Source organism: Halichoeres trimaculatus, unplaced genomic scaffold (genome assembly GCF_033239565.1).
Source record: "Halichoeres trimaculatus isolate MK-OKI-2021-1 unplaced genomic scaffold, fHalTri1.1 fHalTri1_scaffold_16, whole genome shotgun sequence".
NCBI lineage: Eukaryota > Metazoa > Chordata > Actinopteri > Labriformes > Labridae > Halichoeres > Halichoeres trimaculatus.
Window position 1 is genome coordinate 15,630,818 of NW_027437194.1, and position 25,550 is coordinate 15,656,367.

Below are 25,550 nucleotides of genomic sequence, written 5' to 3' on the forward strand. Positions count from 1 at the left end.
GTGTGGTAAGAGCAGCTCATGTCCTGGAGGTCGAGCTTGACTTGGTGGCCCTCCTGAGTTGGCGCTGTGCTTAGTTTTTAACCAACATACGACAGGACAATTTTTTAATGGTGGGTTTTTAAGTGTGTTAAATGCCTGTTAAGTTACAGCCTTTAAGAGATCAAGATGTGTCTTATATAAAACAACAAACTCTTCAGCCACAGGAGGTCAAAGAGGTTTTTATTTTTGTGTTAAAGCTCCTCCTGTTCCTCCACCTGTGTCTGAAAAAACAGATCATGACTGTCAACCAAAGTGTTGTGTGCCCTGTCTGCAGCATTCTCTTAATAATGATCTTATAGTACCCTGTTTAAAGGGTATTCTGGTGTTTCCTTTTACACCTGCCCCCAAAAATGTGCAGGGTATGAAACATTTTGTTCTAAATTGTCTTAAATTACAAAAGGTTTTTGTAATGTTCTGAATTATTTCTTTCACCTGCAGCAGGTTAAAATGCTGCATCACAATCCTTTGTGAATCAAAGTGTTTCCCTTAAAAGTTTTTTTTTTTTTTTTCTTTGTCCTCGATAGGCTCAGGCTGTTATTGTCAGTGTCTGAAAATGGGTTTCAAATATTTTCTCTGATATATTGGTTGTTTGAATTATGATAACCTGTCTGGTCCCTCCATTCTTACCTCTTAAACAAACAGATACATAAAGAAATGACCCTGCCAATTTGCATTGATAAAATGTTTTAATATAAACATTAATTTAAGTGTGGCGTTAAGCAGAGGAAGGTCGGTCCTGCAGCAAGCTTATGATCTGGACTTTTTGGACAAGTGCAGAGCAGTGAGGATCTGGCACGTTATCAGGCTTTCTGTAAACTTCTGTCTGTTTGCAGAGATGTGTCATCTCTTCAGCATCTTCTCTAACCTCCCCTCTCCTTCGATCTGAAGATAAGGTGAACCTCCAGGAGGTGAATAAAGAGTTAGTTCTATAGACTCCCAAGATCATTTTCCTGCTGACCAACCCGTCGCAGTGATTCCCTGGAGAATCTCCACGTCTCACTCTGACTTCTTGAGCTTTGGCTGAGCAAACAGCTCATCCCCACTCTGTGAATCCTGCTTTTATTCCCCCCTGCCTCCCCAACAGCCATCTTTTGATTACTCCTGCTAATTAAAACGCCAACAAGCTGCCACCCGAAGCCTCCGCCCCCCTCCTCCCTGCCTCCTCCTCCAGGTCACCCGGCTCCCCGAGGAGAGAGAGCAAACAGGAGAACAGAGGAGGAACACACACAGTCTGTTTTTCGGCTTCGTCCTTTCTCCTCTCCTCTTATCCTCTTTAATCCTGAACCTCTTTATGCTTGTTAAGCTGCTGGAGCCGTGTGGAGCACAGGGAACAGGGCCAGGGGGTCAAGAAGACTCCTCCAAAGAGCCCCCCCTCCAGCAGTGGTGGTCCAGGTCCTCAGTGAAGAGAGCCGCATGAATCCTCTGCTGGAACAAACACTGAAAGCTGCACCAAACAAGAGTTTAGAGTAAATAAGACCAAAAGTCTAAAGCCCGACTCTGGACTCCTTGAAGAGGCAGATTTCAGACCCCACACGAGTTCAACACCTACAGCTGAAAGAATATACAAACTTTGAAGGCTCAAAAAGCTGTTGAGGTAAATACTGAAGTTCTACCTGAGGGTAAAAACTGTAAAAAAAAAAAAGTTTATTATCTTTGTAAAATTAATGTGAGCAGTATATTTAATGAACTCTGTGAGTTAGTGTGACACTAAACTTAGCATGAAGGGTTCACATCAGACAGACAAATGCTTTTCTTAAACCAGTTTTACAAACATTGAATATTGTTGTCCAACAGTTTTATTTCTTTCTCATTTTTTTTCTTAGCTTTTTCTCTAAAAATTAAAAAAAGGAAAAATTCCAGATCAGTCTGCCAAGATATTTAATCTTCAGTATTTAGTCTGCTCCAAATACTCGAAACTGCCAAATCTAAAGACAAAGCTTCAAACTGAGCTCCCTGCACAACTAAGACTTAAAATAACAAAACCATCTATGCACCTAGTTTATTCCAGCTCACAAGAAAAACATCCTGCATGAAGATCAGACCCAGAGTTCCTTGGCCTGGTCTCTGCGTGGATTCTGCGCTGTCGTGAGTTGTCCACTGCACCAATTTCCAGTCCCGCTACTTTGCCTCGTTTAAAAAAAAAAACAAACATGATGACAGAATTGGAGCTGCTAAATGTGGAGCAGCAGTTGATCATCAAGTTTGTGATTTTGATCATTAAAGAAGGGGTATTGTGCATTCCTGTATTTTAAACCTGGATATAAAGAGACATCGCTGGATGTTCAAACTGAATATATGCCATCCTTCAAAACAAAACATGTTCATATGCTAAAGAAAAACCTGAATCTGTCTGTAAACTCTTGAAAACATTATTTACCAATAAATAAATCAATATCTTCACTCTCTGAAAGTTAACTCTTTGAAACAATGAGGCCATTACATCAGGAGAGGGGCCCTCAAAAAGCCAAAAGCCGAAATGAAGCTTTTCATACAGAGGCTGAAATAAAGGATTTCTAAAACTCCACTGTGAGGAAAATAGAGATTTATTTATGTATTTATTTATTTATTTATTTATTTATTTATTTATTTATTTACATTTATTGTTATTATTATTACTATTATTATTACTATTATTATTATTATTATTATTATTATTATTATTATTATTATTATTATTATTATTATTATTATTATTATTATTATTTGGCTGTAAATTTAGTAAAGCTAATTCAGGGGTGCGAGTATGAAGCCTAAAAAAAAACAAGCACCATACCCCTCTTTAATTAATTTACTCCAACATAGTGGATACACAACAAGATTAATGTAGAGATTTCTTTGACACAATATCTTCTCAGATTCTTTTGAGTCTCTTGACAGCATCTCATACAATAAATAAATATTAAAACTTACAAAACTGGGCTGAACAGAACTGAAGAACAAAATAAACAGAACACTAATGAGCATTTCAGGACTATTTGAAGCCAGTTTCTTGGAGCATTAATTTGTGTAGATAGCTCAAAGGTGTAAGTTTCTGGAGCAAAGTGCCTGCTGTTTTCATGATTCATAGTGTTCACTGCAGACGACAGTTACTCGATCTGTAGATGGATTAGCATCCTGTGGTCGTCATGTTTGAAGTCATCTGTGTCCTCTTTGTGATGTGACTCACTTCCAGTCTGTTTTCATCTTCATGTTTCGTCTCTAACAAACTCTGAATGTGAGTGTGAGTACATGTGAGCTTCAGAAACTCATAAGTCATGTTTGTTCTGGGTTATTTTCTCATCACTGTGTTAGTTCTTTGATTGTAGTCAGAGCAGATGGATGAGTTTAAAAATTACATTTGAAGTAATTATAATTCATACCAGCTCGACATCATACCGTCATTTTCTTTTGTACTTTATACCAAGCGGTCTTTGAGGCCATGTGTCAGCCATGTGTTGTTGAGTTTGCATGCACTGAAACAGTTTGCATCATTTTAAAACCACAGCTGACCAGCGCACCATGTGACCACAGAGTCAGTGCATGAGTTAAACCAATAACAGGCAGAGTGTTGGTGAGTTTATGGCACAGAAAAACAAACAGAGAGATGAGAGTTTGACAGAACGATGTTAAAACTATGATTATATACAGGAGTCGTCAACCGTACTCTCACTTTTCTCAGTCATACACTGAAAAAAGGACAAAAAAGAAACACATTTAGGAAGCACCACTTTTTGTGGTTAATGTTTGGAGTAGACAAATGTCTTCCTGAAATGCAAAGGTCCAGTGAGTAGAAGTGAGAGTATGCTGCAATGATTCCCTCCCTTGGTCACTCCTCTTATGGCCTTTAAGGACAAGAATCTCCCGTGATGCATGAAAAGTATGATCCTCTTTTTCTCAAGTTTTTGTCTTCATTATTTCTTTTTCTTCTTCCAACTGGTGCGTTTCACATGGGTGAAAGGAGGAGGAGGAGTGCAGCTGTCCAAATACTGAGCCCCTTTTGTACCTGCATACAGACACCTCTTTTTTCCTCCCTTTCCCTCTGTCCTCTCCTCCTTCAGGGAGGGAAAGAGGATGAATCTCTGGTTTCTGGTCAGGAAATCTGGCAAGTTCTCAGTTTTAGGGCCAGTGTTGCATTTCTAGTGGAAAAACTTGGTGAAATTAAAAAAAAAAGCAGAGCAAAGAGGAGCTGTACTGGTTTCGAAAGGTCATTTGTGAACATTATTTTTTCCTTTTTTTTTACACCTCTTATTCTTCTGTGTCCTCAGGTTGTTTTCCACAAAGTGCAGTGGCTGTCTGGAGAAGATCGCCCCCACAGAGTTTGTTATTCGAGCTCTGGAGAGCGTTTACCACCTGAGCTGTTTCTGCTGCTGCATCTGTGAGCGCCAGCTGCTGAAAGGAGACCAGTTTGTCCTGAAGGATGGTCAGCTGCTGTGTAAGAGTGACTACGAGAGAGAGAAGGACCTGTTCAGCGCGGCCAGCCTGGACTGCTCAGACTCAGGTAACAAACACACTTTACCGCCCAGTTTTTCAGGTACAATCTGGAGGAAGAGACAGAGATGATGTGTCTGCTTGTTGACAGATAAAAGCGATGATGAGGATGGGAAGTCAGATAAAGGACCTGCAGCAGGAAAAGGCAGCGATGACAGCAAAGACCCCCGTCGGCCCAAACGCCCCCGCACCATCCTGACCACCCAGCAGAGGAGAGCCTTCAAGGCCTCCTTTGAGGTCTCCTCCAAGCCTTGCAGGAAGGTGAGTCCTAGATACTCCAATCATCTGGCCAGAAAGCCTTTACTTTGAAACCTTACCGACAGACAAACAAACTACTGGAACAAATGAACTCCAAAGACATTATAACTTAAACTTTTACAACTGGAGGGGAAGAACATCCAGTGTTTTTTTTTACCTCTTAAGACCTGAGCCTTTGTCTGGTGTGCACTTTTTAGACTCTTCTTGCTATTTGGAATATGTAAGACCTAATAAGTTTATTAACTTAACTTGGTCATTGTACAGGAAGTTTGATTATTTGTGTTTTAAGTTCTCTATTAGTTGTTTGTTTTAAGTGTTATTGTACTTAAAAACATTGGAGGATTTTCACTAAAATGGGTGTAATGTTGTGATATCATCAAAAGATGATGTGAGCAGTGTCTCCAGATGTGGCTAATAGGTTAAAGTTTTACGAAATAAAGTATCATGGGTCTGAGAGGCAGAAATGTAACGTCCACATATGTGAACTTGTGGTCTTAAGAGGTTAAAGAGCAAATAAAGTATGGATAGAGTAAAGGTTGGGCTGATGTGAGTGCAAAAAAATCCAGATCATTGAGAACTTGCAGCTGTCAACAGAGCTTAAAACCAGGTGAAGATGAGCAGGAGTACTAAACCTGATGGCAGAGTTACATCACTGCACTTTTTAGCAGGTTCAATATTTATTTCATGCAGAGCACAATGTTAGACCTTTAACAGGTCTGTTGAGTAAACCTGTGCTGTGACCTACAGGTGAGAGAGACCCTGGCTGCTGAGACTGGACTCAGTGTTCGAGTGGTCCAGGTCTGGTTCCAGAACCAAAGAGCCAAGGTCAGTTTTTCTCCTACATTTGATTTTTTTGAACCTTTATCCTGCTGGTGTTTCAAAGAGACGGTCCAGACCATGTCCAGTGCCCTGCTTCCACGTAGCACCCAGAGCATCTTCCTATCTTTCTGGCACAGGATGACAGTAAAGCAACACTGGTTTGGCATGTCGGTTCAAGGTTAGTCAGAGCAGAGCATGAGCCATGACCATACTGTGCCCATGATCACACAGGAGAGGTAGATGTAGCTGGAAGATGAGCTGGAAGGGGTCCAGTCTGGTCAGTTCTGGTACAGTGCAGCTCACAAATAAAAATCACATTTTATTTTCAGGATTTTCTGTGTGTGAGTCAGACATGTGACAACAGCAGAACAATTGGTCTAAGCTGTTAACATACAAACCCTGATGAAAATCAAGCTGTTCATGTAGCCAACACGGCTCCTGTGTGAAGCATCAAATGATTCAGGAAGACAAGCACACTGTAAAAACTGAAACTGGAGCAGGTGTTTATGTCTTTTTTATTTTTTATTATGTCGTTCACCTGGCAAGTCCAGAGATATGTTTTTAAAAAAGACAAAAATGAGTGTTTGAAGTCAGTAATAATGTCTTAGGTCAACAAACTTGATCAGTATTTTTTTCCTACTGACTTCAAGCAATTTAGGTTTCATTTGCAATATCTTGAAATATTAAATGTTTCTGGACTTGTCAAGTGAATGTGGCTCATATCACATATAAAGATATGTTTTCTCTAGAAATGTGATATAAACACGTGCTTCCTTCTCAGTTTTTGCAGTGTAAGATCTGTGACAATAGTGATATCATCTTCATCCTAACAATGACCTGCCTGTCAGTTTTTAATATGCACCAAAGCTGGATTCAGATTTTAGTTGTCTCTGTGTGTAAATGTTTTTATTCATCACTTTAAATATATCAGCTTGTGTCTCCTCTCAGCTGGACTGTGGTGTCTGGATGGTCAGTGGATAGAGTTTAGAGAGATTTTGTGGAGGAAATATTTGCATCCCACCCCATCCCTGGAGGAAAAAAACCTCCACTGGTGGCTGCCAGTCTCTGATTTTCAGTCTTTAGAGGAGATTTCAGCTGCCTTACAGTCTTACTGACTAAACTCAACTGTTCTGATCCAAAAATGGATCCGTACTGGCATCAATAAACGCAGGACTACAAATCCAAGGATAAATAAGACACCTGTCGACTTTTAACTGAACATTTCTGAGGAAATTTTGACTTTGTGCATTCTGGTAAAGGTGTTAATCTGTTCACTTAGGCTGCGTCTGAAAAAATCTGACTGGGCACAAACTCACCAACTGGTCTTATCTCAAGCTGTCCATCAAAAGTAACAGATGAGTGTTTTCTCAGCAAAGAAAACATAATCGCCGTTATGTGCAAGACAAGAGTCACACAAGTGATGGAGCTGGTTGAGATGCTGAGAGTGCTGACAGGCCTCTCCACAGCTCTGACTGTCTTCCTTCAGAAAGAGTCTCGACGTAAAGACAGAGTCCGTCCTTGACTACTGGATCCCAGCCTGAGGGGACGTGTCCACTGACTCGTCCCCCTTTGTGTCTGACGTGATTCGAAGTCAGTCAGATTTACTGTTGTCATCCAGATCCAGATCACAGTGAACTTGTTGGGTCTTGTTGCTTTGGGTTTTTATGCCAGAGGACTTAGTTTCTAACACCAGTTCTTCATCAGTTAATCTTCAAAGGATCAGGAACTGATAATCTGCGATTTGGTCGGCTTGGTGGAATTTGTGAGAATAATCTGAACAAAGTCTGAATATCCAGTTGGCCTTTTACTGCTGTCATTTATCAACTTATATGAATTGCATCATTGTTTGCTCAGTAAGTCCTCTGTACAAAAATATCCACTCTGGAATGAATCCCTGTCATTGGTTTCTGTTGTACTGAGCTGTTATGGTTTCATCTAGTGTTAGTTTGATGAACTGATCGGTTGTTTGATTTAAAAATTTAAGATGATGAAGAAAAATGTAGATGAGTGATTCCCAAAGCCAAACACAACCTGGACATCTTGTTCTGCCCACGGCATAAAGATGTTTAGACTAATTTCCTAGAAAGAGAGGAGAGGAACCGGGGCTCTGGAAGACTGAACTGACTTTAATTTTACCCATTTAATAAACCATTTTAAATGTCTCTACCTCCAATCAATTTATGAACTACAGGAAATATAGTTGCACATGTAGAAAATGAAACACAAATGAAAAATAGATAACGTTTAGTGGGGGGCTAAACTAAAAACGAACAGTTCCTTCAGGAGATGTGCTGTAGGGGCCCAAAATAAAAAGAAAAAAGGGCTCATCATGTGGCCCTCCTGGAGAGGTGCAAAAATTAACAACAAAATAAAGCACAAACAGAAAAATACTCATTACAGAAAAATTAAATAAAATTTCCCATTGTTTAATCATGCTCAAATTATTTTTTCCCAGAAAAATTAAATACAGTCAAAGACTTGTAAACGTGAGGTGGTACTTAAGCTCAGTGGTCGACTCTCTCTTGCATGTTCATCCACTGTCCCATCCTTCCAGTAATTTTAGTCTCTCCCGAGCTGTCGTTTCAAGAGAAGAGGAAAAAAATCCCAAAAACAATGTAAGGAGGGACAAAGTGAAAAAAAAATGTGAAGGTGGTTGAAACACAGCTATGATACAGCTGAGAACAAAAAGAACGTTGTGTGAAAAAGGAAAACAGAGCATCACCAAGAAAATATGTAAATGCATGTTTTGAATCCTCTCCAGACTTCGTCTTTGCAAAATAAATAAATAAATTAATAAATCAACAAACAGTGGCGTTAAGCTGAAACTCTTCATGGGGGATTGTTTGAGTTTTACGCCAGGAGTGAAATCATGGATGGAACAGCACTCAGCGGAGGACAGGACGCTGAAAAGTTTGAGAGCACTGCTGCACCATGTTTATCAATCCTCTGAAGAAAATAGTCTCCTCAAAAAAACATTTTTATCTTGTTTGATAGAAAGAAATGAACCTTTTTAAAACCAAACATCAGACTTAAGTCAGAAATAAGACATTTTAAATGAGTAATTTAGAAGTGAGTGACAGCTGTGCATTGTTTGCTCAGTGTTAGTCTCATGCTAATCTTTTTACTGTGTTTATTTATTTATAGATGAAGAAGTTAGCGCGCAGACAGCAGCAACAGCAGGAGCAACACAGCAACCAGAGGCTGGGACCAGGTGAGGGTTTATCATCTGTGTGTGTGTGTGTGTGTGTGTGTGTGGGTGTGTGTGTGTGTGTGTGTATGTGTGTGTGTGTGTGTGTGTGTGTGTGTGTGTGTGTGTAAGCTTGTTGTCTCCACACAGAGTCCTCAGTGGCTCCTCTGCAGGTGAATCAGAGTTTTTCCATGGCTGAGGTCGTAAACGTTGATTCTTCGAGCAGCTCGTCTCCTGCAGCCTTTGGGCTTATTGTCTCTGCGTTCTCACGGCGGATATGAGCAGACAGTTTAGATAAGTGTCGCGGTGCTTTGGCAGGCGCTGCCTCTCTCTGTTCAGGGACTTCCTGCGTGTAAATATTGGCAGAGCAGCGGCTTTATTACAGTGAAGCTGCTGCTGTTAACCAAATGAGCAGAGCAAACCAGCAAACGGGGGATGTTTGAAGATGATGTTAGGATGAAATGAAGCCTCCTGCATGAGTGGAGAGACATCCTACAGATCAAACACACGCTGGATTTACACAATGACTGTACAATAAACTGATTATGCTGTGTGCATTGAAGGGAAACTATTGGCTTCATTGGGCTGTGGATGTATAGCCTGTGTTTATCCAGAGTGAAAAAAATCTCATTTTTAAAGTTTTTAAAGTAATTTTATCTTCAGTTAAAATTCATACAACCATAACAGAGAGCAGTCCAATGTACACCTATCTATGAGCAAGAGCATAAACCTGCAACAGATTAAAACAGGCGGGTATCAGTCTTCATTCTGCTCGGACAGACTCCACTGATTGTAAAAACAGTCTGGTTGTGTAGCAACCTATAAGATACTGATTGTCCTTCTAAGCTGATTTATTCCCACAGTAAACATTTTCCTGATGAGTTTATGGTCTCAATCTCTGGTTTTTAAGTCTTCCTCAATACAACATGATATTCATTTTGTAAATTATGGTCCCATTTAGAGCCACACAGGCCAGGAAGCAGGTGAAGAGTCACCACTAGTGACCTGAAAGATGTAATGTTCAGGATTTGGTTTTATTTACAGACACTCAGAAGAGTCAGCCTTGTGATTTTATCAGTGAGGATATTTGGTAATCCATGTTTTGCTAAATCCAACATCTCTTCAAAAAATTACTTCAGATTATGTATGAACCTGAGAAGCCAGACGTATTTAATTTGACTGAAACAAAAACTGTCATAAAGGGAAGAACCACTCTGAGGTGGATCTGAGGTTTTCAGAGGCTGATGAAGAAAACATGGATGGGGAGGAGCTCATCACTGGGGAAGAAAACACAGTGATCCTGTCATGACAGTGAGGAATCCTCAGTGCTGTGACTCCAGCTCTGAAAAAAGTAGAGCTGATGGATGCTGACAGACAAGGCTGAAGAAAGAATAAGACGTTGGTCCAAAGTCAAAACTTGAGTACTGAGAGAAACAAACTGTCTCAAAATACAGAGCTGTAATCAGGGTGTTACAACACAGCCGTAACTGTTAGTTCAACGCAAGTCCTGCCAGTAAGAGGGCTAACAGCCAGAAAAGACTCCGATGTGAACTCAGGGGTGGCCGATGAGAACAGGGTGAGGACATCCCCTTCTGCCCTGTAGCTTCATGCAAACAAGCTAACAGATGTCAAATCATGACAAATCAGCTGAGAAGTAAGCAAACGGATGCATTTTTAAGGCGCTTCAGATCGCCACTTAAAAAAACTTACCCACAGTCTGTGGTGACAGCTAATAGGTTGTTATTATTTTTATTGTTATTACAGATTTTTACCACCAGGGACAGAATCTGATTTATTATATTCATTTTGAAAAACTAAAATAAAAAAATAATTTAACTGGAATTTAAAAAAAAAAAAAATTACAGTTCAATTTCAGGTCAACATGACATGACCCTTACTTCATCTATATCTGTGAGGAAGAGTAATCAGGCACAGATTCACAGAAATCCTCTTTAAGTCTGCAAAAACTTAAGCTTCAAGCAAAATTTGTGGTGGAGGTGACTGCTTGATTCTTCTACCTCAGGCTTGTAGATGATGAACTGGTCGAGCCAGGCTGAACTGAGCTGAACTGTAACACTGAATCTGAATTGTGCGAACTGAAATTAAATTTAATATATTTGCATTTGTGGAAAAAAAGAGAGTTGAATTTTTTAGTGGTTTGAATACAATTTTAGACCATGCTCTTCATTCATTCATTCATTTATTCATTTTCTGAACCGCTTATCCTGTTCAGGGTTGCAAGTGGCTGGAGCCTATTCCAGCCGTCATTGGGCGAGAGGCGGGGTACACCCTGGACTGGTCTCCAGCCGATCACAGGGCTGACATAGAGACAGACAACCATTCACTCACACACACACTCAGACCTACAGACAATTTAGAGTGTTCAAGTAACCTAATGAATACAGACAGACTTTTGCTTATGTTTTAGATATTTTAAGACATATGTGTTGTTTGTGTTTGTACAGCACTTTGGTCAACTTCGGTTGTTTTAAATGTGCTCTATAAATAAAGTTTTGAGTTGAGTTGAGTAATGAGCATGTTTTCGGACTGTGGTATTCATGGGGATAACATGCTAACTCCACACAGAAAGGCCCACCAGCCAAGTTGGTAATCGAACCGGTGACCTTGCTGTGAGGCTGCAGCGCTAACCGTTGCTCCACTGTGCAGCCCTTTCAAATTCATGATAATAATTTGGTGTCTAGTGACATAAACTTCAGCCCATCAGACTGCTGCTGTAACCTCTTTCCTTCCTGTGTGTTTCAGACATGTTGTCCGGCTGTATGGAGGGTCTGCTCAGCTCTTACTCAGGACCTCTCCCTCCAAACCAGCAGCAGCAGCTGCTCCCTATGGATACCAACGGGTACAACGCAGACCCCTTCCAGCAGGGTCTCACACCCCCACAGATGCCAGGGGACCACATGAACCCTTACGGTGAGACTACCAGCCATGGCTGTTTGCTGCATATCTTTCCATCCTCTCTACTCCCCATACTTCCTGTTTCTCCTCAGCTGTCCAAGAAAAAGTGCCCCCAAAAAATATCTTTAGAAAGAATACACATTTGTTGCTTTAATAAACCTAACAGTAGGAGATGAGATGCTAACACTCTAAAAAAAGGGAAAAAAAAGAAAGTGTTACAGTTAGGTTTTCTCCCTCCCTCTTTATTGACTTTCGCTCTGTGTCCTTAGAGTCACCACGACAAAACCTCTGTTTTAACCTCAGCCCTGTTTTATTGTCAGAGCTGAGTGAACCAATAAGGTTTGACGGCTAATTAAAAATGGATGAGTCATCAAGTTGTCATCGTTTAGACGTAGTCAGACCAATAAACCAGAGTGACACCCGGGAGCTGTAACACAGACACACACATCTTTAAAATTAAACTGAGGGAGAACACACACACATACACACACACACACACAGGCACACAACGATACAGACACTAACAACACACCCACAACTGAAAAGGGGACTTCCGTCGACCAGTATGGGTGTTAAAATAACCTATTGACTTGTATTTGAAAACATGTTGTGTTTTTTTTTTTTCTTTTTTAGATAAAGGACCATTACGTGCATTTAAAAAAAGAAAATCCGTGGTTTGCATCCCTCATGTGTCAGCATCTGTATTCACCTTTTTGTCTTCAGGCACTGACTCCATCTTCCACGACATCGACAGCGACACCTCCCTGACGAGCATCAGCGACTGCTTCATGACCACACCTGATGTTGGCCCCTTACAGGGAAACCCCATCGACCGCCTGTACTCCATGCAGAGCTCGTACTTTGCCTCCTGAGACCACTTTCAACACCACAACTCACCCCTTCCCTCCACACTGCCTCCCAAGCCATGAACTGTGCAGTAACAGGACACACTGGATTCTCCTGCAAGACAAGGATCAGGGTTAAAGCAGGGACTGCAGGACAGAATCCTCCAAATAAACCTGACTGACCTCCAGCAGCCAAAGGAAAGGGAACACTTGAAGCTGAAGCAGCGACTCTGCTTTTTTAAAACACATTCTGATTGTTGGAGTAATCACTGTCCATATTTGTACAGAATGCCTTTTTCTTTTATTCCTGTCATGAAAACTAAACTTAAGCTCAAAGTGCAGCAAAAATTAAGTGAAACATCGATGAATCAATTTATTAATCCTGCTTGAGTTTGTTTTAATTAAACAGGTTGGGTGATCAAGATAAACTACAGACTCTCCAGGTGAACACAGTGATAGAAATCTGTCTGTGAATGTACATAATGGTCTAAAAGTAAACCCTGTTCCCCAGAAACATCCAGGTTTTCCTTCAAGAATACACAGCAGTTTATTTATTTCTCAACATGAAATCCAAAATGTCAATTTTAAAGCACAATCTGATCCTGTTATGGTGTGCAAGAAGAGCACACACATCCTGAGTTCATCCCTTTGTCTCTGCTATTTATAAATTCTTTGTGCTGTGTTAATGTGTACATTGGTATAGCTTTGCTATTTATTTTTGTCAAGAACAGAGTGCATTTTGAATTTGCTAACTTATGAAAAGTGTTGGTATTTCAAATAAAAGTGCAGTCTCTTGAAGTCTGCTGATGTGATACATTTTGATGAAATTAAAAATTGTGCAAATTTTAAGGTCGCAGGGTCATTACATTTACAACAATTCGAAAGAAAGAAGAATCGTCGGGTAAGATTCTGATTTCATTGAGATAATTCAACTAAAAAACAAAGATGTCACCATCTATAGGTCGCAAAGAACATTACATGATCACTTAAGAGCAGAATCCTCAAACTCATGGCCAGTGAAACCATAACATGCAGCATAATGACTGCATGAATTCGAGCAAAAAAACACACATTTGGCACTCTGCTAATGTCCACAAAATGTTGTGAAAGTAAGATGTCTCTTCCAAAAGCCAAAAGAAAGACAAAATTTTTTCGGGAGAAGTTTGAGAAAGATTATTTCTGTCTGGTTTTCACCTGTTTATATATGCAGAGAGGAAACAGCCGCTCTAAAGGGGTATGACATCGCGTGGCGTTATCCAGCTGGGATCAGTCCTGTGCTCCGACAGCCTAATGGTCCCATATTTCTTGGACACTTTCAACATTTTCTCTCTTTTTCCTACAATTTCCTTTAATTTAAACCCTATCCTCCAACAAGATTTTATAGTAAAGAAATGAATGAAAGAATGGACTAGAAAAGCACTTAGAGAGCACAGACCTCTGCCAAGCATATTGTGATTGTTACATAGTTACATACACACATGGTGAAAACATCCCTATCTCACAATGATAAAAAATCCTTTAAAACAATCCTGGATCCAGACAGTGACCTGGATCACCTCCAAAATTCAATCACTTCTTCCTTAACTCATTTCGAACATTTCCTGAAAATTTCATCAAGATCCATTTGTTACTTTTTGAGTTATGTTGTTCACAGACAAACAGACAAACAGACAAAATGTAGCGTCCTTGGTGGAGCTAATGAATAATTTTTTTTTTCAATTATCAGTAGAAATCATCAGAATCACAATTATTACAAGACAAAATAAAACAGTCTTCTCTAAAAGGGTTTTGGTTGAAGCAGAACTTAAAGATGCCAAACACTCATTTCCTAAAGTCAGACAAACATTGTTTGGGAACAACATGGGAACACAGGCACAATCCCATTCAACTAAACACGAGGAGCAGAATGCAAAGGATAAGTGGGCACAACGAGCTGCGCAGCTAAAGAAAGAGTCAGAGCAAAAAAATATATTCCAGTGAGCAAGACAGGAGACAAATCAAAGAACAGGTCCAGATTTAATGATGTCCATCTTCAAGCCACTGAGGTTTTCAAACTACCACCCTTCTCGGAAAAAGTGTGGCCCTGCTATCTGAGGATAAATGCTCTCAGGTGTCTGGCGGCTCAGCAGGCATTTGGCAAGAAAAGCCAAAAATAATGAGACGTGAACAGACATTGTTGACATCGTCCTACTGGAGCTGAGATTTACCTCCAGGCCTGTGGGTCTTACAAAAATTGAAAAAAAAAAAAAAGTTTGAGGTGTTTCTGCTATACAAGTCAATGCAGGAATACCTCAAACTTTTGTACATGGAATTTATCTAATTCAAATAATCCTGAAAAATCTCAAGGAGAGGCAACATTTCCAGTCCCCAAATAAAATGCCACTCACTCATCATTTACAGGAGAGGTGTTTTATTTGGACTCTGCTGCCCTGGTGCCTTGCTGCCTTACCTTTTAAGGTGTTGTTCATTTGGTCTTGCATGTATTGTTTACCTGGGTATGTATTAATAATACATCCCATTTAAATGGTTTAAGGTGTTTGATGCGATCATCTTAAGGGTCATTTAATGGGCTGCTTTAGCCTCAAAGGACCACAGAATTTGGTTCATCCTTTATTTTTGCATCTGAAATATTCAGTCAGACTATGAGCTGACAGTAACTCTGTGCTATTTTTACTTTTAGTTGCAGACTTGGGGAATCTCTGCAGAAACTTGGGCTGAGTTTAAGTCCTTGCAGGATTTCCTCCCAGTGACCTGTGAGACTTCCAGTTTAAGTCAGCAGAAGTCAGACTGCTGCAGGTGTGAAGCTCAGAAAAAGTCTGCAAACACTCTCACCTCTGATTTCAATCCATGACTTTCTGATGTGTGATTTTAAGCTCATGGCTCCTTCTTGCATACTGATTGGTAAACAGAACATGTGGCTCACTCACCTATTGACTGACAAACAGCTGCAATATTTACCCATCATGCATCAGGTCTGTGGTTGTCTTTGTGTGAGCTGCAGGTGAACACGAGAGGAATCATTTCTTCCGCCCCGTCGAGCTGCTGGCTCTAAGACAAACAAACGCCTCTCTGCCAAACGATCGATCATAAAAAGAGCTGCAAAAACAAAGAGAGCTCATGGTTCAGGCTCAGTCAGCTGGAAGTTACAGAGAGAGACAGATGTCAACGGCTTTCTGCACGATGAAACCTGCAGCCCGACAACCAGCCAAGACACATGTTACCTGCAAACAATCCACAGGTGATACAGAGGCCAAGGTGACTGAACAGGCTCTCAGCAGTCATCTGGGACTATGTTTAGAGGTCTGATAGATCAGAGGAGAAACAGGTATTTGAAATCCTTATTTCAGGGGAGAATGAGACATTTCATTTTCTAAACTCCACAAACTGCTCTCCTGAGTTACAGGTTCGTAAATTAATGATCTTAGCTGTGTAGCTCTTTACACTTGTCTGATACCTGCTGTAGTTTAACTTTCGCTTGACTGTTTTTGAGCCTGTTTTTGGGTTAAAGATCAGTTTAATCCTCGAAAAAAATTTTCGACACTACCAATAAATAAATAAATAAATGAATAATTAAATCTCTGTCAGGCCAGAAAAGACACAAAACATCTGGCTCAGAAAGCTTGGGTAGATGTTGAATATTTATCCAACATTTAAGACTTCTCGTCTCAGTTAAGAATAGTTCTGATTTAGTCTTTAGCTCTTTCTCGTAACACGTCTGCAGATTTGTTCTCGTATACAGGAATGCTAATCCTCACACGCCACATTCCTCTCTCTGTTCTGTTAAAGTGAGATAAATAGAGAGTGTGTGTCTCTGGTGTCCCTCAGGGCTCTGCTCCGGGCCCACTGCATCGACCTGTGGGATAGACTCTGACAACGTGCTGCGTCTCTCCATCTTATCACCCAGGTAATCTGACTACGCAGGTGTGAGCGAACAGAGCAGTCCACCAGAGCCTGCGCTCCTCTCAGCCCTGAGGGGATACCTGTGCTGTCAGAGGCAGCGCTGCTACCTGCTGACCCTCAGAGACGCGTTCACTCTGTAACCTGCTGCCCTCACTCACATTACTGCCATACCTGTCCTCACCTCAGAGAGATTCTCCGTCCTAAGTGAGCGAGTGTGAGACAGGTGTGTGTCAGCCAGGGGGCAGGGAGACGTTCACACTCTGTTTGATGGGTATCAACCTTCTGCTTTGAAACAAGAGCTTCATTTTGACACCTCTTATCAGACTCTCTGTTTTTAAGTGTTCACTCAAATCTAGACAAATACTGTCTGTTTGCTTCACTGAAACATGTTGAAGGTGTTTTCTTTTTTGAGTAAAATCTCATCTCATCTATTTGTTTTTGATTTCATGCAAAATGTAAAATCACAGCTCAGAGGTTTAAATTCTCCAGGAAAAAAAATGGAAATTAAACCACACTTTTAATCTGTTTGATATTTTTTTATGTCTGTTCCCACAAGAGCATTTAAAACCACAATTTGATGGTTTAAGAAGAAATTAAGTCCATGTTATTTTCTTTAAACCAGCATTTCTTAATGCATGGTGGCTGTGCTGTAATGTCAACAAATAAGAATGGTACAGCCAATAAAACCTCACCTACAAGTCACCCTCAAGTTAACTGCTCTTTTTTCTGCCTCTTCCCAGGTATCAGTTATGAAAGATGTATTTGTTATTCTGAGGAAAAGTTTTGTAGAACTTCAGGTTAAATGTCTCTGCCTTTCAAGGAGACAGATTTGTATGCTGAGAAAGTTCAAATCAATCACAACACCTCTCTGAAAGAGATGACTGACATGCCTGGGAGCAAACCTTCAGGTAGATTTTTTTCAATCTTCCTGCAGACTCAGCAGTTATTATGAGACGACCTGATGTAGTGAAGACAGGAGGGGTGTCACTGATTATCTTTACACTGTGTTCGATATCACTTTCCATGTCAGTGTCCTCCTTTAAAGAGCCAAAGCTGCAACTGATCATTTTATAACTTATATATTCCTCCAACTTGGTCTTCATTGGAGTCACAGCCTCATTCAGGCTCAAGTGATTTTGGCACCCCCTGTGGACAAAGTGGTGCAACATCAGGAGCTCTGTACAAAGAATTCAGAGCAACAATCACAGGTTTAGAAAAAAAATAAAGCACTCAGAGAGCACAGACCTCCACCAAGCATATTGTGATTGTGGCCAACACTTTAGTCTTACTTTAATGTTATACACTCTTTCATCAGACTGTCTGTTACAATTTGGTGTTAGTTGGAGGTTTGTACGATAATTTGTTACCTCAAAGTGTTGAGAATTATGATGACCCAGTACATGTTTCATATTCCAGATCTTAGTATCCAGAATATTGACAGGATCTGGATCGTACTTTTACATCTGTCAGAAATTATCGTGACCTTGTTTTGCAAAGCAATCCGACCATTTATCGTGGAGTTATATACACATATGGTGAAAACGACCCTATCTCACAATGATAAAGAATATATAAGAATATATAAGAAATCCTGGATTCAGATGGCGATCTGGATCACCTCCAAAATTTAATCGCATCATCCTTATCCCATTTTGAACATTTCCTGAAAATTTCATCAAGATCTGTTTGTTACTTGTTGAGTTTTGTTGCTCACAGACAAACAAACAAACAGACGAACGAACTCTCCCAAAAACATGACCACTTTGGCGAAAGACTCCATTAAAGGAAAATTTCACCGTAAACAAGAGTAAGGTAAATGTGGTTGAAACACCAGGATTCTAATCAAGTTGTCAGCCTGACAGGCCAGTCTTTAAAATCCAGAGCTGTGGTGCTGTTACATCAAAGCTTATGTCTCCTCTAACCTGATGGCAGGACGTAGGGGTAGCTATCAATGTCCCTATTTTCCCTTGAATTAATGAAAAAAAATTAAAAAGTAGATTGTTTTAATGTGTTTTTGAATTCTTACAGATGTTAATTGTGTGTGAATTGAATTCCCTTATTTCCATTTTTTCCCTTTCTACTACCCCACTGCTGATCCACTTCTTTTGGTCACAGCAACAGAAGTGTCACAGCAAACTGTTAACTGACCGACTGTGTGAAGCATGTCTGAAGATTTGCTCACATTAGTTGTAATTATTCCCTCTCCCTGCAGTAAAAATACACTGTAATATCTGGACGGCTCTGACAGCTCAGAGCGGACCGCCTGGTTCACATAAGACCTGAGATCAGCAGCACCTGTGCTCTGACGGAGAGGAGAACTCTTTAAATTCTTCAAACAAGGATTAACTGACAACATGAAACCCCAAACTAAGCTCACTGTGGGATGACTGTGTTATCTTAACCTACTATCATCAATCGTCCTATAAACTAGACACGCCACCATCACATTTTTTTTAACTTTTCACTTTCTGGATGGAGGAGCGGCCTTGCTCCAGACTGGGAAACAGCATGGGCCTAAAGCCTGGGCCTCTCCTGCCCCACTGCTCCTGGGCTGTTTCCCAAAGCCCAGGTACCTTGCCTTGCCTTGCCTTTGAAGGCAGTGCCTTCGAAGCCACTTCCTTCCAATCCAAGGCAAGTGTCCTGCCTCTGCTCAAAAGGAGATGCTAATGGAACAGCCTACAAAGGCATATTTTTTACCAATCAGATTCCTTTCACAATTTTTGTGTGATTGAAGTTACATTGTCTTACATTACATATGTTGCACTGTGGACAGTGTTTGGAAAGTTAAATACAAACGTGGGAGTAGATCATATGCTTTTTGCTTCTTTATTGTCGCATCATTGACACTCTGAAGGTGCAGCTTTTCAGTAATTATGGTTACTTGAGTGACACACAAAAGAGTCAAGTGTTGGATGTGGTATAAGTTGTTATTTTCAGAGGTGTATTTTGTTGCTTACATTTGAATTGGAATTTACCACGCGCCTCCACTGGAGCGTCTCTCTCTGGTGTGTCTTTTCCTTTCATTTTTTTCCTTTTTCGTAGATTCACACTTTGCATGTTGGGTATTTATAGCCATGGCAAGGCTACAAAGGATACACCTGTGTCTCCTTGGTCAGTTAGCCACATGCTAACCAAACGGAGGACATATGCCTCCAGAGGACATGAACATTGGAACAGCACTTGGGCAGTGACTGATGATGTGGATGCCTGCCCACGCCCACCCCACGCCCACATCAGACCAAGGCAAGGCAAGGTACCTGGGCTTTGGGAAACAGCCAAGGGTCCTTATGTTTGTGTGCAGCCTTTAGCCATTTAGGGGGCAGATCAGCCTGTGAGTGTGTGCAGTGCCTCTGCATCATCTCCACAGATATAGAAATGTACGGAGAAACATGTCACATACACATTTTCTGGGTATTAAAAATAACCTGATCTCATTTTTTTATTATAATCACCACTTAAAACCTCCTTAGAGTAAGTTCAATGTTAGAGATCTACGTTACCATGGTGATTATAATAAATAATAATATAATGAAGATGAGGAAATGATGTTGGTCATGGTTGGACAAAATAAATCTAACTGTAGGAAACAAGAAATGAACAAATGTCTTAAATTGTGTCTGAGAATGTTATTCTATAATCCTCCACATCCAAAGTAAACAATGCTGCAGCACATGAACCTGATGTTAGAGTCTAAAGTTCATGTGCAGTTAGCGGGCCCCGCTCTGCAGTCTGTCAGTGCTGAGGCCCCTGAGCTCCTGTTGTGTGTAACTGGAGCTGCTGAGGCTGATTTGTTTGTTTTATAAGAGCTGTGGAGAAACCTTAGCCCCTGCTGCCTCAACTTTATTCATTAATAACAGCGTGACATCATCAGCGTCCAGAGAAAGAGCTCTGTCATAAACATTAAAGATGGCTGACACCTGTCTGCAGACACATTAGCACACAGCTTAAGTGTGTGTGAGAGCGCTGATCTGCTGGTACCTGCTCCAGGTGAGACTGAAACATGTTTGTCAGCAGCTGGCACAGTGTGCAGGTTTAAACCCTGAGGGACGATGTTTTGTTTAAGCAAATAGGTACAGAGCTCACAGTAATGCTGAAATGTAAGAGCAGGCATGATGCATGAGTGTAGCTGAAAAAGATCAGGACCTGGAGGAAGTTTTCAGGCCAACCACATCATTAATCCACACAGGACGATTATTTCCACCATCTAATACAACCCACAGTGGAGTTTCCAAACACTCATTAGTTCATGGGCTGAGGAAACAACCTGAGCGCTACAGATCACTGCAAAGACAACAGGAAGAAGTTATTCTTCGTAAAAGAAAGAACAGAATCAGCAAAAACGTAAGACTGGTTCATCCACAGGGGGCGCCGGCATAGAGAGAGAGATGAGGTATAAGTAAGCATCATAAAAAGCTTCCTGAGTCTCCTTCAGGTGCATTTAAGGTAACCAGAATATCCTCTGTTAAGGCAGGAAGGGGAGGATGTGGGGTCACAGAATAAGAAAGGAAGCAAGGAGATGCAACTTTGCATAATGAAAAGCATCCGACATGGTGAGCACAGATCCAAAAAGAGGATACCTGAGTGACTTTGCCCGGGGGAGAGGGGTCTTATTCATAGAACAGATCTGAAAGGGTTGTTTCAGGACGGGTTTAATTATCAAAACCAAAAGAACAGGGAGTGTTTCATCCTCAGAGCATCCTTACTAGGAAACAGCACGCTTCCCATGCAAAATGTAATGATGAGGTTGAAAACTTTCCCCCATTCATCGTGTACTGGGTAGATTCACCATGTAATGATGCTGTGATATGTCAGGACACAAACCAGGCTGGTTTTGCCACTTGATAAACATAGATGAGAGTTGTTTACAGAAACAGTTTGGTTTCCACACTGTCTTGTATGAATGTAAAGGGTTTCCTAAATGGCCTGGGCGGTCACAGGTTATGCAAGGCGCTCTAATTGAAACAAACTCAAAGAAAAAGAGACAAAGTTGAATAAAACGTTGAAGGCTGGTTGCTCTGAATACACATGGTTTCTATTTTCTTCTCTAAATCCCACTTAGCTGCATCCCAAACCGAGCTTCTCAGAGCGGAAATCCCGCGTTAGATACACGAGGGATAGATGGGATCCATCCTCCTTCCTGAAGCTGCTGTCCTCCAGACAAACTCCACTTCTTATTAAAGCACTGAGGACATGTAGGATGCTTCAGGCAAAGACTTTGAAATTTAAATTTACAACATTCACAAAGTTGCAGAGGAATTCTCAGAAAATAGAGGCTCATTCTTTAATTCTGCTTGTAAATACTGCTTTCTGAACTAACCAATCAATTCATTCGGGAAGCAGTCAGAGTGTATTAATCAGACAAACACTTTTCCTGCCACTCATTCTGTAGTTAAGTCTTATCAAACTAGTCAAAAACAATTCACTTTCCCCATAGGACGTTTTCTCCTCTCATTATCTTTAATCATGTACGAACAAAAAGTGATCCATAAACTGTCTCTGATGGGTGAGTTTCACAATGGTTTGGTTGCAAGAATAGCAATGCATTATGGGGCAGGTGAGGATTACTCATCCTTAAGATTTCTGGCATGTTTTATACATCAGGTATTTTTCTCAGACACAAAATCACATTCTTTAGAAAGTGGCACATGCTCAATCTGATGCCATGCTGGATAGTCTGATAGTGTGTTAGCTTAAATCTGCTGTAACAAACACAATTAACATATGTAAGAATTCAAAAACACAATAAAATAATCTACTTTTTACATTTTTTTTCATTAATTCAAGCAGTAAGGGGTTAACAATCAGGGCATCCCAGAGTGCTTGGATGGTGTCTCTTTTCCTTGGTCCTTTGCTAAACCTGAAATAGTTTGAGATCCAGCATGTTAAGGACTGCTTACTACTGCTCAAAGAGAGAGGATCAAGTAGAGAGGACAGAAATCTAAGGAGAGATAATAAAGGATACTGGAAATAGGTTGGAAAAACACGTTGGTGTCTCATGAATCAGCACAAGAGAGCCCAGGGGTCACCAAATACCATGTGCTAACACTAGCTCATTTAGCTACAAGACATCCATAACTGAGGTTACTTGATGCACTGATTAAAGTGCCTCATATGCACAAGCCCTTAACAAATGAAATGGTGCATTAAATTTACTCCTGTAAAAGAAAAAAAACACTGTAATGAAAGTTGTTTTCATGTCCTAACAGACTTTACATATTCTAATTAAGACTTTTTTTTAACTATTTTTTTATGAATCTTCATCATGATGTAGTAACATTAACATTATTCCCACCTTCCTGTGATAAACCATGATAAAGTTTATTTTGGGCTAATAAACCAAATTACAGATGACCTCTGACCCCTTGTCTGCAGCAATGGCTTTGCACTGGTGAATTTTTACAGGTTGTTTTAAAAATGTTTTGAAAAACCACCATAACACACACGCCTCTTGTGAGTGTGAAAACTTTGGACCTCAGCTGAATGTTTCCTGAGAAAACAGGCCCCATCCTTTCTCCTCTGTGCACTCTGTGACCATACAGGAGCTGAAGAAACAAGCCTGGATTCCTGCGTCTCTCCACAGGATCATTCACACAAACCATGGGATCTACAGAGTAAGACAGGATCCAGATGGAAAGATGTGCTCAGTCCAAACAGGTGGAAACACTTTAATGTTTAATGAAAAGATGATTGGTTGGGTTGTCTGATCTGTAATCTGTCAGAGTCGTATGAGACAGAAGCCTTGCACTGGACTTTAAGAAACTGAACTACAACTTACAGCGTGGACTTTGATTCACCAAAAGAACAACTGACTGTAAAAAAAAAAAAAGTCACCAATGCTGTTATCACAGACATCTATCTGCTCAGAGTTCAGCACAGACAGAAGACAGAGAGCCTTCACCTCCGTCCACGCCCCCTGCCAGAAAACCAGGCTCGGATAAACTCCATGCAGCCCAGCGTGACCTCGGCTCTGCCAGAAACGCCTGCAGTCACCCTGAGCTCCTGGATCTCGCAAAGCCGTCCACATCCCCGCAGATGCTCTGACCGCCTGTGAACTCAGGCCAGATGCTAAAGATCTCAGTTCCTATCTTGAAGATCCAACCTGGAAGAACCCGGAGTTCAAACATCCTCTGTTGCTGCCTCATCTTCCTTAGATTCTCAGAAATATCTGGAAAGGGTCCAGTCTTCTGAATATCGTCCATGTTTGACTCAAGGTTAAGGTGTTTAAAGGTTTTAAGGGTAGAGAGATTATTTAATTTTTCTTTTAAAACTTTTTATCTAGCCATGGTTGTAATTTGAGGTTTGAGCAGCTTTAAAAACAACTCTTTTTTCCTCTTCTTGCTGAGGTATTTCTTGGGGTACACCTGGATCAGTTTTATTTGGAGTTTCTACTTTTGGAGGTTGTTTATGCATGCAAGGACTCAGCGCTTCCACAATCTCCTGTTTTGATTTATTTTTATTACAGCTTTAACGTTTCATAGCTCTTTTGTGTTTTTGGACAAAGTTTCTGGTAGTTAACTAAGTTGTTTTAACATTGACATTCATTTTTTTGTCAAGATCATTTCCAGCTTTTGTTAGCATTTATCCACCCAATAAATGCTCAATTCCAACATGGCTCATCTTCAAACCAAACGTGCAGGAGGTTTTCTGGGAATATGAGAGATCATTTGGCATAGTTTCACTTCTTCACATGGGAGTAATCTAAGTCAGTCACTAATCTGTGTATTAGGAAGTCCTCTGTGCTAAGGAAGTGAGTTTAAGAGCAGGATTTGATATTAAATCAGCTCTGACTCTGCCTTATGATTTAGACCAGGACTGATGCTGACGATAACTTTGATGCAACAGCTCCACCTGCTGCTTGCTGACTCCCTGAGTTACTATGATGAGGTCTGCACTAACAAGGCCCTCTGTGATGAGCTCTTTGAAAAAAAAATTGTAAGAAACAAATTTCAGGCTCACTGGACACAAAAAAAGCTCATTGTGACCTTTTATGACCTTTGAACTCTTCTCAGTAGATGCAGGGAGTGATTCCAGGAGACACAGGTACTAAATAAACCCACAGAGGAGAACTTGATCTGCTGAAAAATCTTTTAAAAAGAAGAATTAAAAAGAAAACTAGCAGGGTGAGCATCATTCTGAGAAGCATTTGAACATTTTGAAATGATGATTAAATTAAAAGCCCTGCAAAGGACTGACAACTTGTCCCGTGACAGCCGGGACAGACTCTCTTTTCAACACAGAAGAAGAAAACAAAACAAAACAAAAAATTTAAAAAAATTCCAGTTGTGTTTTCAAATCAGCCTCTGAATGGGTGACAAATCTTAATTAAGTTTTGTCTTTGAATGCCTTTGAGTCTGTACAGTGTCCGAGTGCAAAATGAAAATGAAAAAAAAAAAGTGATATCAAGAACAATATCAAGAATTTGAAAGAAAAAGAAAGACTAGTAAGTTTTCTACCATCTAGTTCCTGAGAGTCTCCTCTGTTGGACTTACACATGCACAGGACAGCAGAGAGGTGTGAGACACCACTTTGTCCAACCACACAGACGGGAGGTTTGATTAAGATTAAAACCTAATTGGTCATGTGATCTAATTTGTAATCAGTAAATCTGTTTTTCTTTTGAACAACCAGATTGTAAAATCTGATCCAGTCTGATAGCTTTCATTTGATCACACAGATAACTTCTGGAGAGCCAGACCCTGTGAACCACGTTTTCAATAAAATCAAACAAGGATAAAACGACTCTTCAAAAATATCAATACTCTGGTCATGCCTCCCTGCTCTATGATAGCAATTAATCTAAGGCAATCACTGACGGTAGTTCAGATTTATCATATATCCTCATTATTTTACACATCTTGTCTGGATTTGTTAAATCTAGACCTTAAAAAAAACATTTTCAGTACATTTTGGTGCAGGAAGTTGTAGAAAAGTAGTCATATCAGAGCGCTCTTCATGCACTATGTGCTGGGTAAAAACACTCAAGCAAAAAAAATGCAAGACATTACAGGGGCTCCACATCAACACAGAGACAGGTGAGTCATTGATCAGCTGATTGGCTGCAGCTTCAGATCAGGGCAGGACCTCAGACTCCTGCAGGATCAGGACCACAGAGAGGGACT

The 25,550-nt window shown here is 40.5% G+C and overlaps 1 protein-coding gene across 2 annotated transcripts in view; it reads left to right on the top strand.

The window, feature by feature from the left end:
* The window catches only part of LOC141805382 (LIM/homeobox protein LMX-1.2-like), a 36,628-nt gene extending 23,370 nt beyond the window's left edge, over positions 1-13,258 (top strand). For both annotated transcript variants that reach the window (XM_074690417.1, XM_074690416.1), the window contains 6 exons: positions 4,284-4,516; positions 4,598-4,767; positions 5,512-5,589; positions 8,728-8,794; positions 11,534-11,701; positions 12,410-13,258. In XM_074690417.1, coding sequence (XP_074546518.1) covers positions 4,284-4,516; positions 4,598-4,767; positions 5,512-5,589; positions 8,728-8,794; positions 11,534-11,701; positions 12,410-12,558 — 865 coding nt within the window. In that variant the 3' untranslated portion in view covers positions 12,559-13,258. The remainder of the gene's footprint in view (positions 1-4,283; positions 4,517-4,597; positions 4,768-5,511; positions 5,590-8,727; positions 8,795-11,533; positions 11,702-12,409) is intronic.
* Positions 13,259-25,550: the final 12,292 nt, after the last annotated feature.